Genomic DNA, 15,916 nt, shown 5'->3' with positions numbered 1-15,916 from the left:
AACTTCATAGGGGACGGGACAGAAAGTGAGAGGTCCCTGGATGAACATGGACTGTTTCGCTCTGACATGCAACACTCATTATTCCCTCTTTCGGATCGTACAACGGCAACCTTGAGGCCCCTGCTGATCTCATGGTCCATTGACAGCATCTGTTGGAATAAGGTGGAGGCCAGCACCCTTTATTCTTCCCGATCCACCTCCCACGCAGCCTGGCGAGGCAGTTAGCTCTGTGTTGAAAGTTCCTAACAGGACGAGTAGGGCAGATGAGTGCCACAGATTTGCTCACACTACTGTCCCTTAATGTTAATGGTGTCACACACTACATGAAACATTAAAAAGTCTTCTTTCCTTGGCAGTTGGAAACCATGGGCGATATTGTCTGATCCAGGAAACCCATTTGACGCTGCAGGAATGTGGCAAACTTTGCAGATAATGGTTGAGCAGAGTACTTTCAGAATGCTGAACTACACAACTGGGTACACCCCAGGCGGCGCCTCCTGAGTCATAGACCAGAGAGGTAGCAATTCCCTTTCATAAGAAATTCACCTATTGGATACACTGCACATGAGCGCATGAAGAAAGCAGATATATCTTTGCTAAGATACAGGTGTAGGATGCTCCTTTTATTGTAGGTTCAGTCTTCAGGAGTGACATCCGACCTTCTTTTTCAGACTCGCTTGATTGTTTTCATGGTTTGGGAGGTCCAAGAAATGTTGTGATAAACCCAATTATTCAAAGATTGGGGAGACTGGATGCTACTAATGGTAAGGACCAAGTATATGTATGTGATTTGCTCTCGAATTCTCTTTGGTGGACCTCTAGATATTGATGCTTCAAAGTGAATGTGACTACATCTTCACCTCCTCTGTACCCTTGACACGCAGATACACTGCTTTCTTACAACAGCGGATACCCTGAGACCCATCCGAGAAGCCCAAATCGTTCCAAGGGATGTGTCGGATCATGACCTGGTGGCTATCAAGCTGGATTTCGCATTGGTTGTTCCTTCCCGGCCTTGTGGTGTATGAGCACGTCTAGTACAAAGATCCAGCAGTCAAACTTAGTCTGCTTTCTCAGGTCCAGCATTTCCTGGATGAAAATGTATACAGTTCAGTCGCCAGCTGTATTGTAGGGGGTGGGTAAAGCTGGTTAATGAAGAGAGATGATGAGAGATGCAGTGATTGCCAAAAAACTGCCCGACAGGGGCAGGCGGTCCCTGGAGGCCACCATTGCCTGTCTCACCTTGGAATATGTGCACCTCCCACCTCTGAGAGCTGACAAAGGCCAAAAAGCAGGTTGTGTATTTCTCAGGCAGAAAAAGCCCTATTTTTGTTACATCAGAGATGTTACAAGAGGGGCTAAATGGTGGGTGGGTCACCTGTTGGCTGCCCAGCTGAAACATATGAAGGCTAGTAGAAATACCTCCCCATCTATAGTAAGACAATAGATATTCTGACTCACCCATGCATCATTAACTAAGAGTTCTATGACTTTTACTAGTAGGTTTATCAGTGGGAATCCTCACGAGACCACACAGCGGAAGATCACTTTATGAACAGGCCTAACAATCTAAGGCTCTCCACAGGACACTCTTCTTTCCTGGATCAAACATCGCTGAGGAAGAGATGATGAGGTAGTAGTTGATTTGCAGATGGGGAGGCATTCGGGGAGGACAGTTTTCCTGTAGAATTGTATGAGATCACCAAGCCCCTGATTTCCCATTTTTCTGCTAGGTATTCCAAGAAACACAACAAGTATACTACCCCCAGACGTTAACAAAGCCAGGTTAATTATCATCCCCAAGCCAGGCAGTGATCCCTTGGAATGTGCCTCCTATCGGCTGATTTCTCTGATCAATGTGGATGCCAGTTTCTGCCAAAAATATTAACGAACTGCCTGAAGAAGTATTTTGACCCTGGTTCATCCTAATCTGTTGAGTTTTGTCCAGTACGCACGTCTTCCAATCATCTCAGGCTCCTGGCACATATTCTCTGGCAGGTTAAAGAGGACGGGGACTAGAAGGTACTGCTTTTGTTGGACGCTGGGAAGACTTTTGGCAGATTGGAGTGGAGATACCTTCTCTGTACTATGCCTAGGATGGGTTTCAACCCCAAATTCCTGATGTGGGTACAGGAATTGTCGTAGGACTCTCGCTGTGGGAGTGAGGCTGCTAGTTTCGGACTGCAGCACCACCCTGTGTAAGGGACTTAGTTGATCCCACACAGTCTAGAAGCTGTCCGCCTAACCTTTTTGGCTAGCTAGCAGCACCTCCACCTAAACCTAGAAGGTAAAGGTGATTTTTGGCAGCCTGATTCATGAAACACTGACTCCTCAGGGAAGTTGTGCTTGGCAGGTTCAGCCCCTTTCTCTTATAAGTCTCGCACAGGCAAAGAGAAGCAGGATGGTTTTCAGTGTATTTATTGAAAAGCCTGCAATCTATGATAAATGCATGAGTTGCGATTATTAGGATCATTAGACATAGCACAATAAAAATGGTGACCATAAGTGAGAAGCAGATAAAAAATCCTAGCAGGATGGAACAAGCATATGTCTTCTAACCCATATGATTCCCTACTTGCATTTCTAGTTGGAGCATAGCAGTGTTATCCCTTCTCTGCCCGTACTAATCCATGGAAGGGACACCCGCCCTGTACCTGAGAAACAGGGTCTGCCCGTCATCTTGTTTGGCTGTAGAGACTGAGCTGAGGTCAGCCTAGTGGCAGTGTAGTAGCACTCGGCATAGGATGGCTCCTCTGGCTGGGATTACCTCGCCTGCATGATGTTTTATAACAAAACATGTTATGTACTGAGAAACAGCCCTAACGTGATCATGTGCTTAAGTGTCGAGGCTGGCTGCGCGCTCTTGTGACGGAAATACTAGATAGGTTATCATGTACAGTCTTGGGGATAGGAGTACAGTGTGAAAATGTTGTGCAAAGAATTGACAACACCTTTGCCGAATAGGAGCTGATTAGGAAAATAAAAACATGTTGCCATGATTGCAAACAGCGATCAATTCCTTTTAAGTCTTTCTGAGATAGCACATCAATTGGTCTAAATGTGAAGCCTTGCCCATGACTTGCTTCATAACTCCAGCACCCCTGCTTTAATTATCCTTTCAGTGGAAAACCAGATACCGGAGTTAGCTAGTAATATATGTTAGCTACAACTTGACAGTCATGGTGCCAGATAACATACTTCAGCTTCTTGAGAAAGCAACTGCTGATTTTAAGAGGTGGAAACACTTACAGCTATCCATGGGGGAGGGTGCAAGTAGTGAAAATGACGATGGTGCCCAGGTTTTATTATATCTTCAGAATATTGCCTCTGCTGATCAGTGGAACTCTTTTGAAGCTGATTGGCCAGAGTATAAGGACATTTATATGGGAGCTATGCCATGTTAAGAGATCTAAAATCTGTGAAATTAGAAAAATAGGGGATCTGCGGTTGCTACACATGGAATATTATTGGCTCGCTCACCAATTAGCGCACACTGTATGTATGATAAAGTCCTTTCAGGAGCCATAAAGCACCACTTGTTAGGCACTAGAGAGCATCTGGTGGTGTACTACACTAGACGTTCAGGTGATCCACGGGTGCCTAACCCTATTCTATCTTCATTGCAGGGGGTTGGAATAGGGCCCACTCCATGTTTGGAATGCCGGGTTATTTTACATGAGAAGGCGACTCAGACGCAATGCTGCAGTGAAGATGAGGCCAAAAGAGATGTGCTAGGCCCTTTGGAAAAGCTGTCAGATAAATAATGTGACAGATCTGGTCAATGATGGAGAGTTCAAATCCTTTGTAGATCGGCAAAACAAATACAATCTCCTGTGTACCTAACAGTGAAGACGCACTCAACTGATGGGGGCATTGCGGAAGCAGTTGGAGAAAGCGCCATACACCCTATCGCCTTCCCCACTAGGTCATACATCTACACATGAAAAGATTTCGGGGGGGGCCTTTATCGGCTATACGCACTCCTCATTGACCATGCGTTCTCTTGCTCCACATCCTCTGAGTTGCAACATTGGTGGGAACACCTCCTCGCAACAACCTTTGACAAGGACGACTGGGAGTCATTGCTTGAAGAACAGAATAAGAGCCTGAAGGAGGCGAGGTTGGAGGATAGTTATTTCAAGATACTCCATTGTTGGCACTGGTCCCCTGCGAGACTACAAAAGGCCAAAATGAGCCTGCATTCCAAATGTTGGAGATGTGACACACACTGGGGTGGCATAGTACAACTATGGGAATAGAGTGATGTGAGGGGTTACTGAGGCATATCTGAGTTTGTGTGAATCTTACTAAAGTGGGATGTTTGTGTTTATGTGGTCTTACTAATGGGTTACCTTTATTGTTAGATTAGATTTATTATTAGATCAAAAGGTAGATCTGAATGTAGTTTTCACATTTATTGCAACCTTCTCTCTGCTTTTTATTTGTTATGAGCTTGTGCTGTTAAGTTGTCTGGCACCCTAACCTAATATCTCCTGTGCTGTGCAACTCTATTTTTTATACGATCTACTGTTCCCAGTTATCTTAATTAAAGTCATCCTTTATTCCTAGGAATATGAAAACTCTTAGAGAACACAGTATTTTATTCACACGCTTCAGTATTGTAAGGTTTTTCTTTCGCTGTTCTGTGAAAAGCAGTACATAAAGCAGTACCATCACCCCCTAATTCTTTCCAATCATCTTACCTTCTGTTTATCTGACTTTTCTTTTTCACGGTACAAGAACGTTTCATTTCCACCATTTGTCTTTCCTTTACATGCAACTGTTTCAACTCCCCCCTCAAAGCCTTATTTATACGCCAATTGTTTTTCCAAATACATACCCTTTTGTTGCTCCAAACAACATTTGCAAATCATCTTTGCTCTCAAGCAAATCTGCATTCAAGATGGTATTAATTAATTTGTCCTTTGGTGTAATCCCATTTTTATCAATTGTGTGCACCAAATATGTCAACTTTTTAACTGAAGTTCTTGGCTCTCACCGTAGACACTATTCTTAGCAAAGCCTCATACTTTACTTAATCTGTCATCATGCTTCTTTTCGGAGTCTTTCAAATTTTAATATTGTCTTGAAAATAGCACACACCTTTCACGCTCCTAAACTATGCCTCCATCAGTCTTTGCGAGACAACCTATACTGATGCCAGGCTGAAGAATATTCGTTTTTTTTATTGAAATGCAGCAAAAGGTGTTTTAAACAATGTCAAATGACATAAATAAGGATTTAATTCAATCATGTGCTACATGGACAATGAATCTAGTTTGGAGAACCACCTAGCCTTACCAAGGCTGAATAACTGGTAACATTTCTCCTCTGTTTTGAAGTGGATGTCTAGCGATTCAAATTATTTAGATCCCATAAATACACACAAACTCTTACCACGTGATCTCGTTTGCATACCACCACTATGGGTGCCAACCAATCTGTCTGTTCTATTTCTTCAGTTTTGTCGTCTCTTATTAACTTTTGTAGTTCCTCCCTGATAGCTAAGTGAATGTTCCTCACCTTATGAACTTCTGGCTGAGCACCTATCCTCAGTACAATTTTCTGTGCAATCTCTTCTGCTTTCAAAGTTTATTAGTTAAATCAAATGGAAGATTCCTGCCCAACAGTCTATGTCCTCCATTGGATTTCCAGACAATATTTGTTCTCTCACTCCTGGTCTCGGTTGCATGCCCAAGGCAACCTGATGAATCCACCCTTATAATGATGCTCCTTTTTTGTGCAACCGTACCCTCCCATTTATTTGTATGTGCTACCTTCACAATGAAAGATCCAGAGACTACAGTCTCTGTTCTCCTTCATACCCTCTGCGCCGTACATTTGATTAAAATAGTATCTTGTCATCTGGCCCTAACCATTCCTGGCAATCCTTTGTGACACTAGTGTACGTGTCTTCTGCATCCACAAGCTCTTCCAATTGATTGCCATCACTTTTGATTACACACCTTGGATCTTCAATAAGCCTCTCTCCCTCTCCCTGTCCCAGTCCACTATCTCCTCTGTCTAGTATGTTAATTTCTTCTTCATAAATAATCGATAGGTAGAATCCCTCCCTTTGCTGTTGTTATAATTTTCTTTCTCTTTACTTATCATGTTACTTAACATCATTAAGTTTACATACTTACAATTTGCTTATTACTACTACTCTCTCTATCCTCTTTCCATCCCATTTTCCCATATGTCATACATGTTCAATTTCTAGCCTGACACGATCCGTTATCTGCCCAGTGAGACGGACTGTCACACCTTGTGCGTACATTTCTAGCGCTGTTCTCGTTTTTTTTTCGCATTTCTTGTAAACTGACTCTTTGCTTTAAAGGTGTATACTGAATAATAACTTTCCACCTTTTTTCTTTTGAATCTCTAGTATTCTAATTTTATCCTGCTTTTTTCGTTGATAATTTTCTCACGCTTTGTTGTCAACTCCACCCCTCACAAATATGTCTAGGGCTTGTGTTAATGTTGCATTTAACTTAATAATTTCTCTTGAATACGTTTGTTGGAAATGTGCATCATCTTGTGATCACATATGTATTCTTCTTGATTTCCTGTGAATGAACGGTTTACCAATAAGTCCATAAGATTTATGACATGACTATCAATTGACTAATTGTCCTCTTGAATACAATGTACATACCTCTAAAATTATATTTGTTCTAGTCGCAAAATATGCCTTTAATTTTTTCAGTGCCTTAGCATATAATGCTAAATTGTTGCCATCTTCCTGTAGTTGTAAAGGAGGTAATGTGTGGTAAATTCTTAATCCTTCTTTTTCAAGATAAGGCAATAGTGTGGCCTGTTTTCTTTCATCCACTAGATTTTCACTATACTATGCAATAACAAATACTTAGAATGAATTCATTCTTTCTTTTCTGGTTCCCGTGTGAAATGTAAAAAACAAAAAAATCCAGGAGGCCCATGACCTCATGAGATGAACTTTGTAAGTCACTATTCAGATGACAGTATAGGTAGTGCAGTTTCTGTTGGTAAAATTAAACTTAAATAACTAATTAAAATATTAAAAGTGGTCACTGTTGTCGACTTGACAAAGTAAGAAAGTAGCAAAATAGATGTAAATAATAAGAGTAGTCGCTACTGTCTTGAATGGGAGAACAAGCTGCGATTTAATTGTTATCTTCTCTCTGTTCGACCAAGATGCCGAGTCGGGTGAGGATCCCAAATGCAATTTAATGTTTCTATGTCTGGTTAAACTTCCTAGTTTCTTCACCCAGACTCTTACTCATCTTTTTTAAACATAGCTTGCACAAATTTATCACTTGATTTATACGTGTCCATAATGCGCATGAGGTGAAACGGCCAACACAGCTGGGTGATGTTGCACAATGTGAATACTGCACATGTTGTGTTTCTTTGACACGTGATGTCACTAGCTTTGGATGCGCAGCAACCACTGATTTCCTGGAGTACTGCCTTCCTTCCAATGTCCTCAGAGCTCGAGATGCTTTAAAATAATGCATTGGTGTGCACCTTTACAACTGTGCGCTGCAGGTATTTTTAATTTAACTTTATTTTACCAACAGTATATTTTTCCCACAACTTAATATATTGTAAAATGACCACTAATCTGTACAAATGTTCCAGTGCTTGTTAATGTATCGATTGAGTTCCCAGTAGGGGTGAATGGATTTAGTAAATGGAATCCGTTGCCATATAGCAATCCGGGGGGAAGGAGATTGCACTATGCTTATGCAGTATGGTAATCCATGATACTGTATTAATTTATCACACCTCGCCGGACCACTGACCTTATGCTTTTAACTAAAAGTCTCTGATATTTGAGTTTGTTCAAGCCTGGACACTTTGCAGCTGGGTGTAAATCAGTACATAAATAATGCCTTGCACAGTCCTGTTTCTGTTGTGTGTTTAGTGCAGAGCTCCCTAGTTCAGTTATCCGATGTACTTCAATCTCCAGCTCTCCAATTGGTCCGACATAAATAAGTTGTCCTAATGACACATGTAGGTTGCATATTCCGTTACCTCATAGGTCCCACTTCCCTCACATGCTGGCAAGCAACCCTGCAAATATATCAAAGTGAACCTGTAACTCATGGATTTCTTACTTTCTCTAAGGTGGGGACATACGTGGAAATGTAGAAGCTACTCTCTGTGTAAACTGCTCAAGCTTAGGTCTCGCATTCATGCTTTGTGTTGCACGACGGAAGATGGTGTTGGTTTTGTGTTGCCTGTTTAAGGAGCCTCTGTGAAAGAGATATTGTTCTCCTAGATGTTTGGCAGCATTAACCTCTGGAGCTCTGCCAACATAAACATGACCTTCATGCTTGTGTTCCTCTGATTGTTTTGCAACAAATGCACCACCCAGTGCTTTAAAAAGAGATACTTGCTGGATCAAAAATGGAGCAAGTTAACATTCTGCAATTGCACTCAATCAAATTGATTTGTGAGGATCTGGAAGGAGAATGTACTTAGAATTGAGTATTATTTTAATGTTAGAAAGGGGACTTTGTCTTCTCTAGAGGGCCAAGTGAGAAGCTTAGACAATCCCATTTTGAAGAGAGTTTTCTCTAGACTGTATGCTTGCTTTGTTTTCTTTTGGTGGGTTTGTGTATGTCTTATTCAGTCCGCAAACACATGCCTTTTAGGTTTCTTCCCACCTATGATATCTATTTATGTGCATTGAGGCCATATTTTGCATTATTTGTCCATTACTGATCCCAAAAACACTGTATACTGTACACTTTAAAGACTGCATGCATGCCACAGTGCAAATCAGTGTGATTGTGGTACACTAATCCTGATTTATTTGGGTTGTTGTCATCCTGGGATGGCTGCACTAGTGCACATAATCGCCTGCAGGTTTCCCAATCAAGATACCTCACCCCAGGAGATCTGTTCCAAGGTGTATCACACTCCTGCTCTCTTCTGTTAGAGAACTTTATTATCTCCAGATCGCGCCTCTTGTTATACCAGAGATATCTCTGTCAGCTCACTTCACAGCTTTCCCCAAGCGTAATATTTTTGGCATTGTTGTGTCAAATTATTTAAAGTAATAATAAAAACATCTAACAAGGTCAAACAATCTCACTATGGCCGTATATTGCGTGTCTGCTGGTAGGTGTTTGGCAACCATACCCTCCTCAAGGGATCTTAATGTTTCCTGCTGCTTTGTCCCAGTCCTACACTGTTTTCCCACCACCGGCACCTGTGACACAAGCCTTGAGGAAACCTTATTTGGCTGTTATGCTCCTTCTGTTGCCACCTCCTGCTCCAACCTCGGTTTTAAAGCTAAACAGGTTGATGTCAAATGCCCAGTGCCAGTCAGTGCTGTTTCTGCCTTTAGATGTATATAGCGATATCTTCTAGTGGCGCTGCCAATATTTGAGTAACGTGTGCAGAAAAATGATGTAGTGGACTTGGTATTCTGCTCCATATTAACTGCAAGTGTCCCGAAAGATAGAAAGGAGCCTGTAAGTTTTTTTTTTTTTTTTTTTTTTTTTTTTTTAAAACATTTTTTTCAAGATAATTTGCCTTTAACCAAATATATGCATACATACTTGTGGCGGGCTTACAATTGGTACTAATTGAACTCGAAACTGCTAATTTAATAGAGAAAATTGGCAGCCATCTGCCTCCTACCTTTTGCCCGAAATTCAAGGCCTTAAAATAAATAAAAAGGCAATGATGGCATGAACTGTGCTGTTCTGTGCTAAATATTCTTACAGAATGCCAGCCTCTCCTTAAGATAAGACAGACTTCCCTGTTCAGTCTGTATTTACAAAACTCAGACAGGACCAGTTCTGCATCTTTGTATTCTTTGACTGAGGAAGCACAGAGTGAATTCTTTGCCGCCTTAATGGTGGCGCACCTTTTGTCTAATAATATTTATGCTTGCCTTGTGAGTTGACTGACCTCCACAAGAAGGCAAGCCTAGCTTAAGTTATGCTTGGGCTTGCAAGATGCTTGAGATGAGGCGTAAACACCAAGTTTTATGTTGTCATGCAGTGGTAAGACTTTGCACTGCAGAGACCGGTTTGGTCACCAAAATGTATCTTCATCCTCGTCCTTCAGGTACTACATCTAAATGGCATCCCAGATGTTTATAAAGCTTTCTGATGGATACAAATTCCCATAGATTGCTCACCTCATGGTTACCCTCTATGCACTGGACTGGAAACTTTTCTTCCTAAGCAGTAGCTCTCCCTCTGCTCTTCTATACTTCCGAAGGTAATGAGGGAATGTAAAGCCAAGTAATTTTTGACCAAGGCTCATAGGGTCACCCTTAAGAGGCCCTAGTCCCTTTCTATTATGTCTATTGAATGGCAATGATGATTTCCCAAGATATGTTAAAAGAAAGCGCCATAGGCTGAAGAGCTCTTCTTTCCTGAGGAAATGGTACTGTTTTTTTGAGTTTTCGGAGACTAAATGCTGTTTCCCAACACAGCTGTCTTCCTCCTCATGACAGCCGGCTCTGGTACTAAAGAAAATGAAACTAGAGTTTCTGTCTCCATCTGCTACAGGTCGAGGCTTTTGTCATATTATGCTGGACCTGTGCAAGACTGCCTGCTCTGCATTCTGGGCCACTGCCCAAGTGGTGGGTCTGCTCCATCGGGTTTGGTGATCCTGTCAAGACTAACCTAGACTCTTCCTGATTTCCGACTATCACAGAATCTAGCCTTGACACCTCTCCCATGTACCATCCATGGTACCGAATCCTGTGGCTTTGGCATCACGCTTAAATTGCACCTCTATGTCTCTTCTCTGCAAAGTTAGCAGACATTATACAGGCAACAAAAAAAGGTTTGTGCCTGTTTTCTTATCAAACTCGGAGAACCTCCATGGTGCCTAGATATTTGCCTGAGTGGAGGACACTTTCAGATTGGAATCCAGTACTCTAGCTATGCTGGACAAACTATGAGCAGCAGAGAGGCTGAACCTCTCTCATCTAACAATACTGATGCTGACCTTTTCCTGGACTTACAAAATAATAGTGGCCTTCCCCTAAAACAATGTCCCTTGTCCCTCTTGGCCTCCTCTGAAGAAATTCTGTTCTTTCACTTAATTGGCGGCAGAGGCTTGGAATTATCTTTGCCCATCATTGAGACAGAAAACAGCGTGTTGACTGAAATATTGATGCCATCTTCTTCAGTGTTATAGGCACTGCTTCCTGTTAATGAAGCATTTTCGCAGCCAGCTTTAGTCGTGTGAGAAAAACCCTTTTTAGGGCTCAACAGTCAACAAATTGCATGATGAGTCAGACAGGCACCTTTGGACTCAAGGTGATGGTGGTTGGGCCTGATGGGACATACGTTTTCCCCTAAAGTGAAATCTGAGACTGTTCCTGTGGCTTCTCTGAAAAGGTTTGATACTTTTACTTGAAAATTCTTTGCCCCAGGTAGTTTAGTTCTTCATAGCTAAAGTCATGCCTTTTGGTAGCAACCAGAAATTACAATAATCAGCCCAACTGATCACATGAAAAAAACATTTTCTGATCTGGTCGATGGTGACCTGGATGGTTCGAAGTAAGTGCTGAATTGTAGCTTGGACATGATTTGCACAGTAGCTTGGTCTTTGGCCTCGGCTGTTAAGTCGCGCTGGTGTGCCTAGATGTGGTACTTGGGAGATGTTCAAGCTACTCTAAATGACATACCTTATCAGTGGAAAAATATTTTCATTGTGGAACAATTCAGAAAGTGTTCTGCAATGGCAAGCTCATTGGTCCTGGACTCCCTGGCAAAACCGTTCCACAAGTAGTAAAGGAAGTTTTGGGACTTCTTCAAGGTGCAGCAGTCCCATCAATGGTAGCTATTGCAATGGATCCAGCAGTGGTATCACTCCTTTCGCTGCAGGCTGGATATAGGATATCAACACCATCACAGCAGCAGCCCCTGTCCCTGCCATGATCCTCAAAAATTATTTGGCTCCCGTCCTTTTACACCACTAGCTCCTGGTCAGGGGGGAGGGGAGGGGTCTCCCCTCTCCCCTCTCCCCTCTCCCCTCTCCCCTCTCCCCTTTCCCCTTTCCCCTTTCCCATTTCCCATTCCCCCACCAAATAGGATACTATGCTAACAGATCTCATGGTCATCCTGCATACCTGTGAAGGCTAATCCCTACCTTTCCTATTTTCTCCTCTTGACTGTCCTCCTTCAATCAGGACATGCTCCCAACACACTCTGAGGAATCTGTTGTCCCCCGTGGAAGCTGTGCCTCCTTATGAATGTTGAAGTCTTCTATGCTCCGAAGGTCTTAATTCCTTCCATCTCCTGGAGCACAATAAAGGTTTTCTTGGATAGCAAGCTCACAGTCCTTTTAATAAACAGGTGGGGCTTTGTGTGTTCTTGGACCCTGTGTTGGGAGAAGATGCAGCTGTTTAAATTGGCTCTGCAATATGGCATTTTCCCAGATGTGCCTCACCTCATGAGCGCCCCGTGCATGAGGGTAAAAGCTCTGTCTCCTCTCCATAGAGGTCTGAATGTAAGCTTCGTTTTGAAGTGACTGACACGGTCTCTGACAGACTAGATTGCCATTTGTGGATTTCTTCACCATGGCCTGAATAGGAAGTGTCCTTGGTGTTGTGCGATGCACTCCCTCTCAATTGGATGCCTGCGGGTTGCCTTCAGGTTTGCTTTTTCACAGTTTCTGTTACATGTGCCTGCTCATGGAGAATACTGCAGAAGGTGCACAAGGATCAAGAGTACCTTTTCCTAATCGCCCCAGATTTGGTGATTGGCCCCCCTCTTCCTCTCTCCCACAGGTGGGCCTCCTTTCTCAGCACTGTGGTTGAGTCTTCCACCCCACGCCTCTACGCAGGACTACTTACATGGAGATTGAGCGTCCACAGCTTGATACCTTGTGTTTAGTTGCAGAAGTGGCAGATGCATCATTTGTCTGCCATGAAATCCATTTATGTGGGTTGCTAGGTAAGGAAGTGGGGCAAGCCTGAACGTTTGGATCCTTTCCAGTTTTGCCTTTCTGGTGATATACGCTTATGCTGTCTCTTGCCCAAGAGGGCTTGGCAGTTGCGACTGTTAAAGGCTATTTGGCTGCCTTTGTGGTACGTTTTCTGAAACGTTGCGCTACTTCACAGTTGCTTGGTGCGTCTCCTGGAGCCAAACTCTACTGCACCCCTTTTGTGCAGTGCTTAACTATATTGACTGACTGCATTGTACAGATTAGATGAGAAGCTCCTTTTGTACTTTTTGGTTGCCAAGAAAGGCAGAGCGGTCACCAAACACACAATCTCATGTTTGGTTACCCTTTGTATTAAGGTGTGCATTGCCATGGCGAAAAACGTTTCTCTGACTGACAGTGCCACTCTGTGAGGGCCATGGCTCATTCTTCTGCGTTCACAAGGGGTGTCCTGGTTCTGAAAAATGTTCGGGTGGATACATGGTTATACTTATACACTTTTGTAAGCGTGATTGCATCACAGCTCAGGCTTGCACTGAAGGATACATTTCTAGGGCTATGTTGCATGACTTTCTTGGTTAATCAGCACTACTTAATCCCAACTTCCGGGGGCAGGTGGGTGTTGGTGTCCTTCAGAAGAAAAGAGTAGAAAAATGTACATGACTTTGATACCCATAGTCCAGGTGTATGCTATACAGGACTGCCGATTTCTTACCTCCCTCAGTTAGTACAGTTAATAAGATCCCAAGGTATGTAGTGTGTTGTCTACTGTAATTGTTGCTGTTGTCTACGACTCTTGTTTCCTCTCCACACACCTCCATTGGACATGGAAAAAGTTCCAGGAACTGACACTAACATCAGTTGTTTTTTCTTTCTCTCGGTGTTGTTACAACCGGAGTGGGTGGGCTGAACTCACAGAATTTCACTCTGGAATTCCGAAGTTAAGTAAAATCTCAGATTCAACGGAGTTCCACCAATGGGTGGAAAAAATGCACGTCTCAATGCTCGTGGTGTGATTTAGCAACGGTAGTGCTGTCCGCATTGAAACATCAGGGCGAACAGAAACACGTGATGCGTGGCCATGTGAGTTGATTTTGCTGCTGCTCGAGTTGAAAATATACTCTAAAAGCTCCCCACTGACTGCTCGCCTTAAAAAATCTTGCCTGAAGGCCTCCTAGTGACCGGAAATTGCACCAGGGGATGCCAAATCTTGCTTGCCAGCTCACTTGCTGGAGCCTTGCGTTGCTCGAACTGAAAACAAAATTCCACCAAGCGGCAATTGGTGGGATTTGGCCAGAACTCTGCATTAGAAGAGGAAAGTGAAGTCGCTAAACTAATCCTGGGTAGGTAAAGCTGTAACTAAAGCACATGGTGATGCCTGGTTTTTTTTTTTTAGAGTTAGAACCTGGAAAATAAAGTTTCCTGATTCAGTCTAGTGCCTAGAAGAGATTTATAAGAAGAGTCTCATGGAAGATAAATTATACATCTGAAATGTTACTGAAGGTGAATACGTTTTTTTTGTTTTTTTGTTTTTTTTGTTTTTGTTTTTTCAACACCATCGCAACTCAAAGCCAGTGGCTTTTAACGATGCTAGACAGCACGGCTAAAAATAAAAAATAAAAATAAAAAAATACATTATGGAACTGCAGCTGTGGCACTCTCCAGGTGCACACATACAAATTTACGTAGACCTTTTATTTTCCTTTTTATTTACTATACAAGTAGGATCAGTAAAATAAAAATAGAAAAATCTGGGTGAATGTAGAAAATGCAATGATAACTGTTGAAAACATGAAATGCGTAGGAAGAGGATGTGTAGAACTTTTGCAAGATACTAGTAATTATTCATTCTTTCCTAGGCGAGGCTTGAATCCTCCGCATCGGGTTAAATCTATCTCCATGACAACATTTACCGAACAGGAAGTGACGTTTCTACAGTCCCGTGGGAATGAGGTGAGCATTTCCTTAATTCAGTTAACGTGGTAGCTTTGGCCGTGCTGTCTCCCTTTATTTCGCTTTATTCCCGAAGTAAATCTTTTATTAGCAGAATTAATCTGTTTTGACGTCAGTCACATGTTCCTTTGTGTGTCTGCCACATGCTTCTAACCACTGACCTCTGCACTTGGTAGAACTCAGGCCCCACAGCATAAATTGATGCTCGTGTGCTGTTTATTCTCCCATGCACACACTGTGATCCTTTCGCGTGTGAATACGTGGTGGTCCAAGTTTTATATTGATGCCTGAAGTCCTGCTAAGAACTTTTCCAACAAGGGATCCCCACCAGAGACCAGAGATCTAGAATTAGAATATTTCCTGACTGGGGCTGTATATGCTAACACTTTATTTTTAGAAAAATCTTGCTATGAGTGATTTTTTTTTTTTAATGCAGATTAAATTAAAAAAATCATAAATAAATAAAAAAAATGACTTCGCTTCTAAAGTGATTTTTAAATGTCTCTTCTAACATAGCTTTTTTTTTTTTTTTTTTTTTTTTTTTTTTAAGAGGTTTTCTTGACTAAAGCATTTTTCTTCTACCTCTTAAGTGGGACATTCCTTGTGTTCAGACCGTGAATGTGCACTAGGCTTCCACTTAGGAGTAGGTGCATTCACTGTAGAAATTTTAGTAGCAGCAAACATGTCGGCTATGCTTAATGCCCTGGGGATTTTATCATGTGCACACATTTGAAGCTCGGAGGACATGGTAGTCAGCATGGTTCTAGTCATATGATATGTGAAATGGTCATGGTTGGTATCTTTAGTTCTAAAAGCTGGACTTACCAGCATTCTTGCAGGGCCTGTCAAGTGTTTCACTCCATACAGCAAGGATCCTTGAACACCCTGCTGCGTGTGAAGATTGGACATGGGCTTCTGTTAAAATTTCTCTGAGGCATGTTTGGTCTCACTTAACTTACTTTGACACCATACACTAATTCCTCTGTTCATTCCTGTTTCTCAAAAGCATGTTTTTTTTTTTTTTTTTTAACAATCAAGATGAGCCTTCTTTCTCCGC

General features: G+C 42.3%; 1 protein-coding gene across 2 annotated transcripts in view; it reads left to right on the top strand.

Annotated features, from left to right (window-relative positions):
- The window catches only part of AGFG2 (ArfGAP with FG repeats 2), a 259,436-nt gene that overhangs the window by 36,398 nt on the left and 207,122 nt on the right, over positions 1–15,916 (top strand). For both annotated transcript variants that reach the window (XM_069215633.1, XM_069215632.1), the window contains one exon: positions 14,766–14,859. In XM_069215633.1, the coding sequence (XP_069071734.1) occupies positions 14,806–14,859 (54 nt within the window). In that variant the 5' untranslated portion in view covers positions 14,766–14,805. The remainder of the gene's footprint in view (positions 1–14,765; positions 14,860–15,916) is intronic.

The sequence above is a fragment of the Pleurodeles waltl genome, chromosome 12 (assembly GCF_031143425.1).
Source record: "Pleurodeles waltl isolate 20211129_DDA chromosome 12, aPleWal1.hap1.20221129, whole genome shotgun sequence".
NCBI classification, from domain to species: Eukaryota; Metazoa; Chordata; class Amphibia; order Caudata; family Salamandridae; genus Pleurodeles; species Pleurodeles waltl.
Note: the sequence above shows the minus strand (reverse complement) of the source record. Positions and strands in the feature narration are given on the sequence as shown.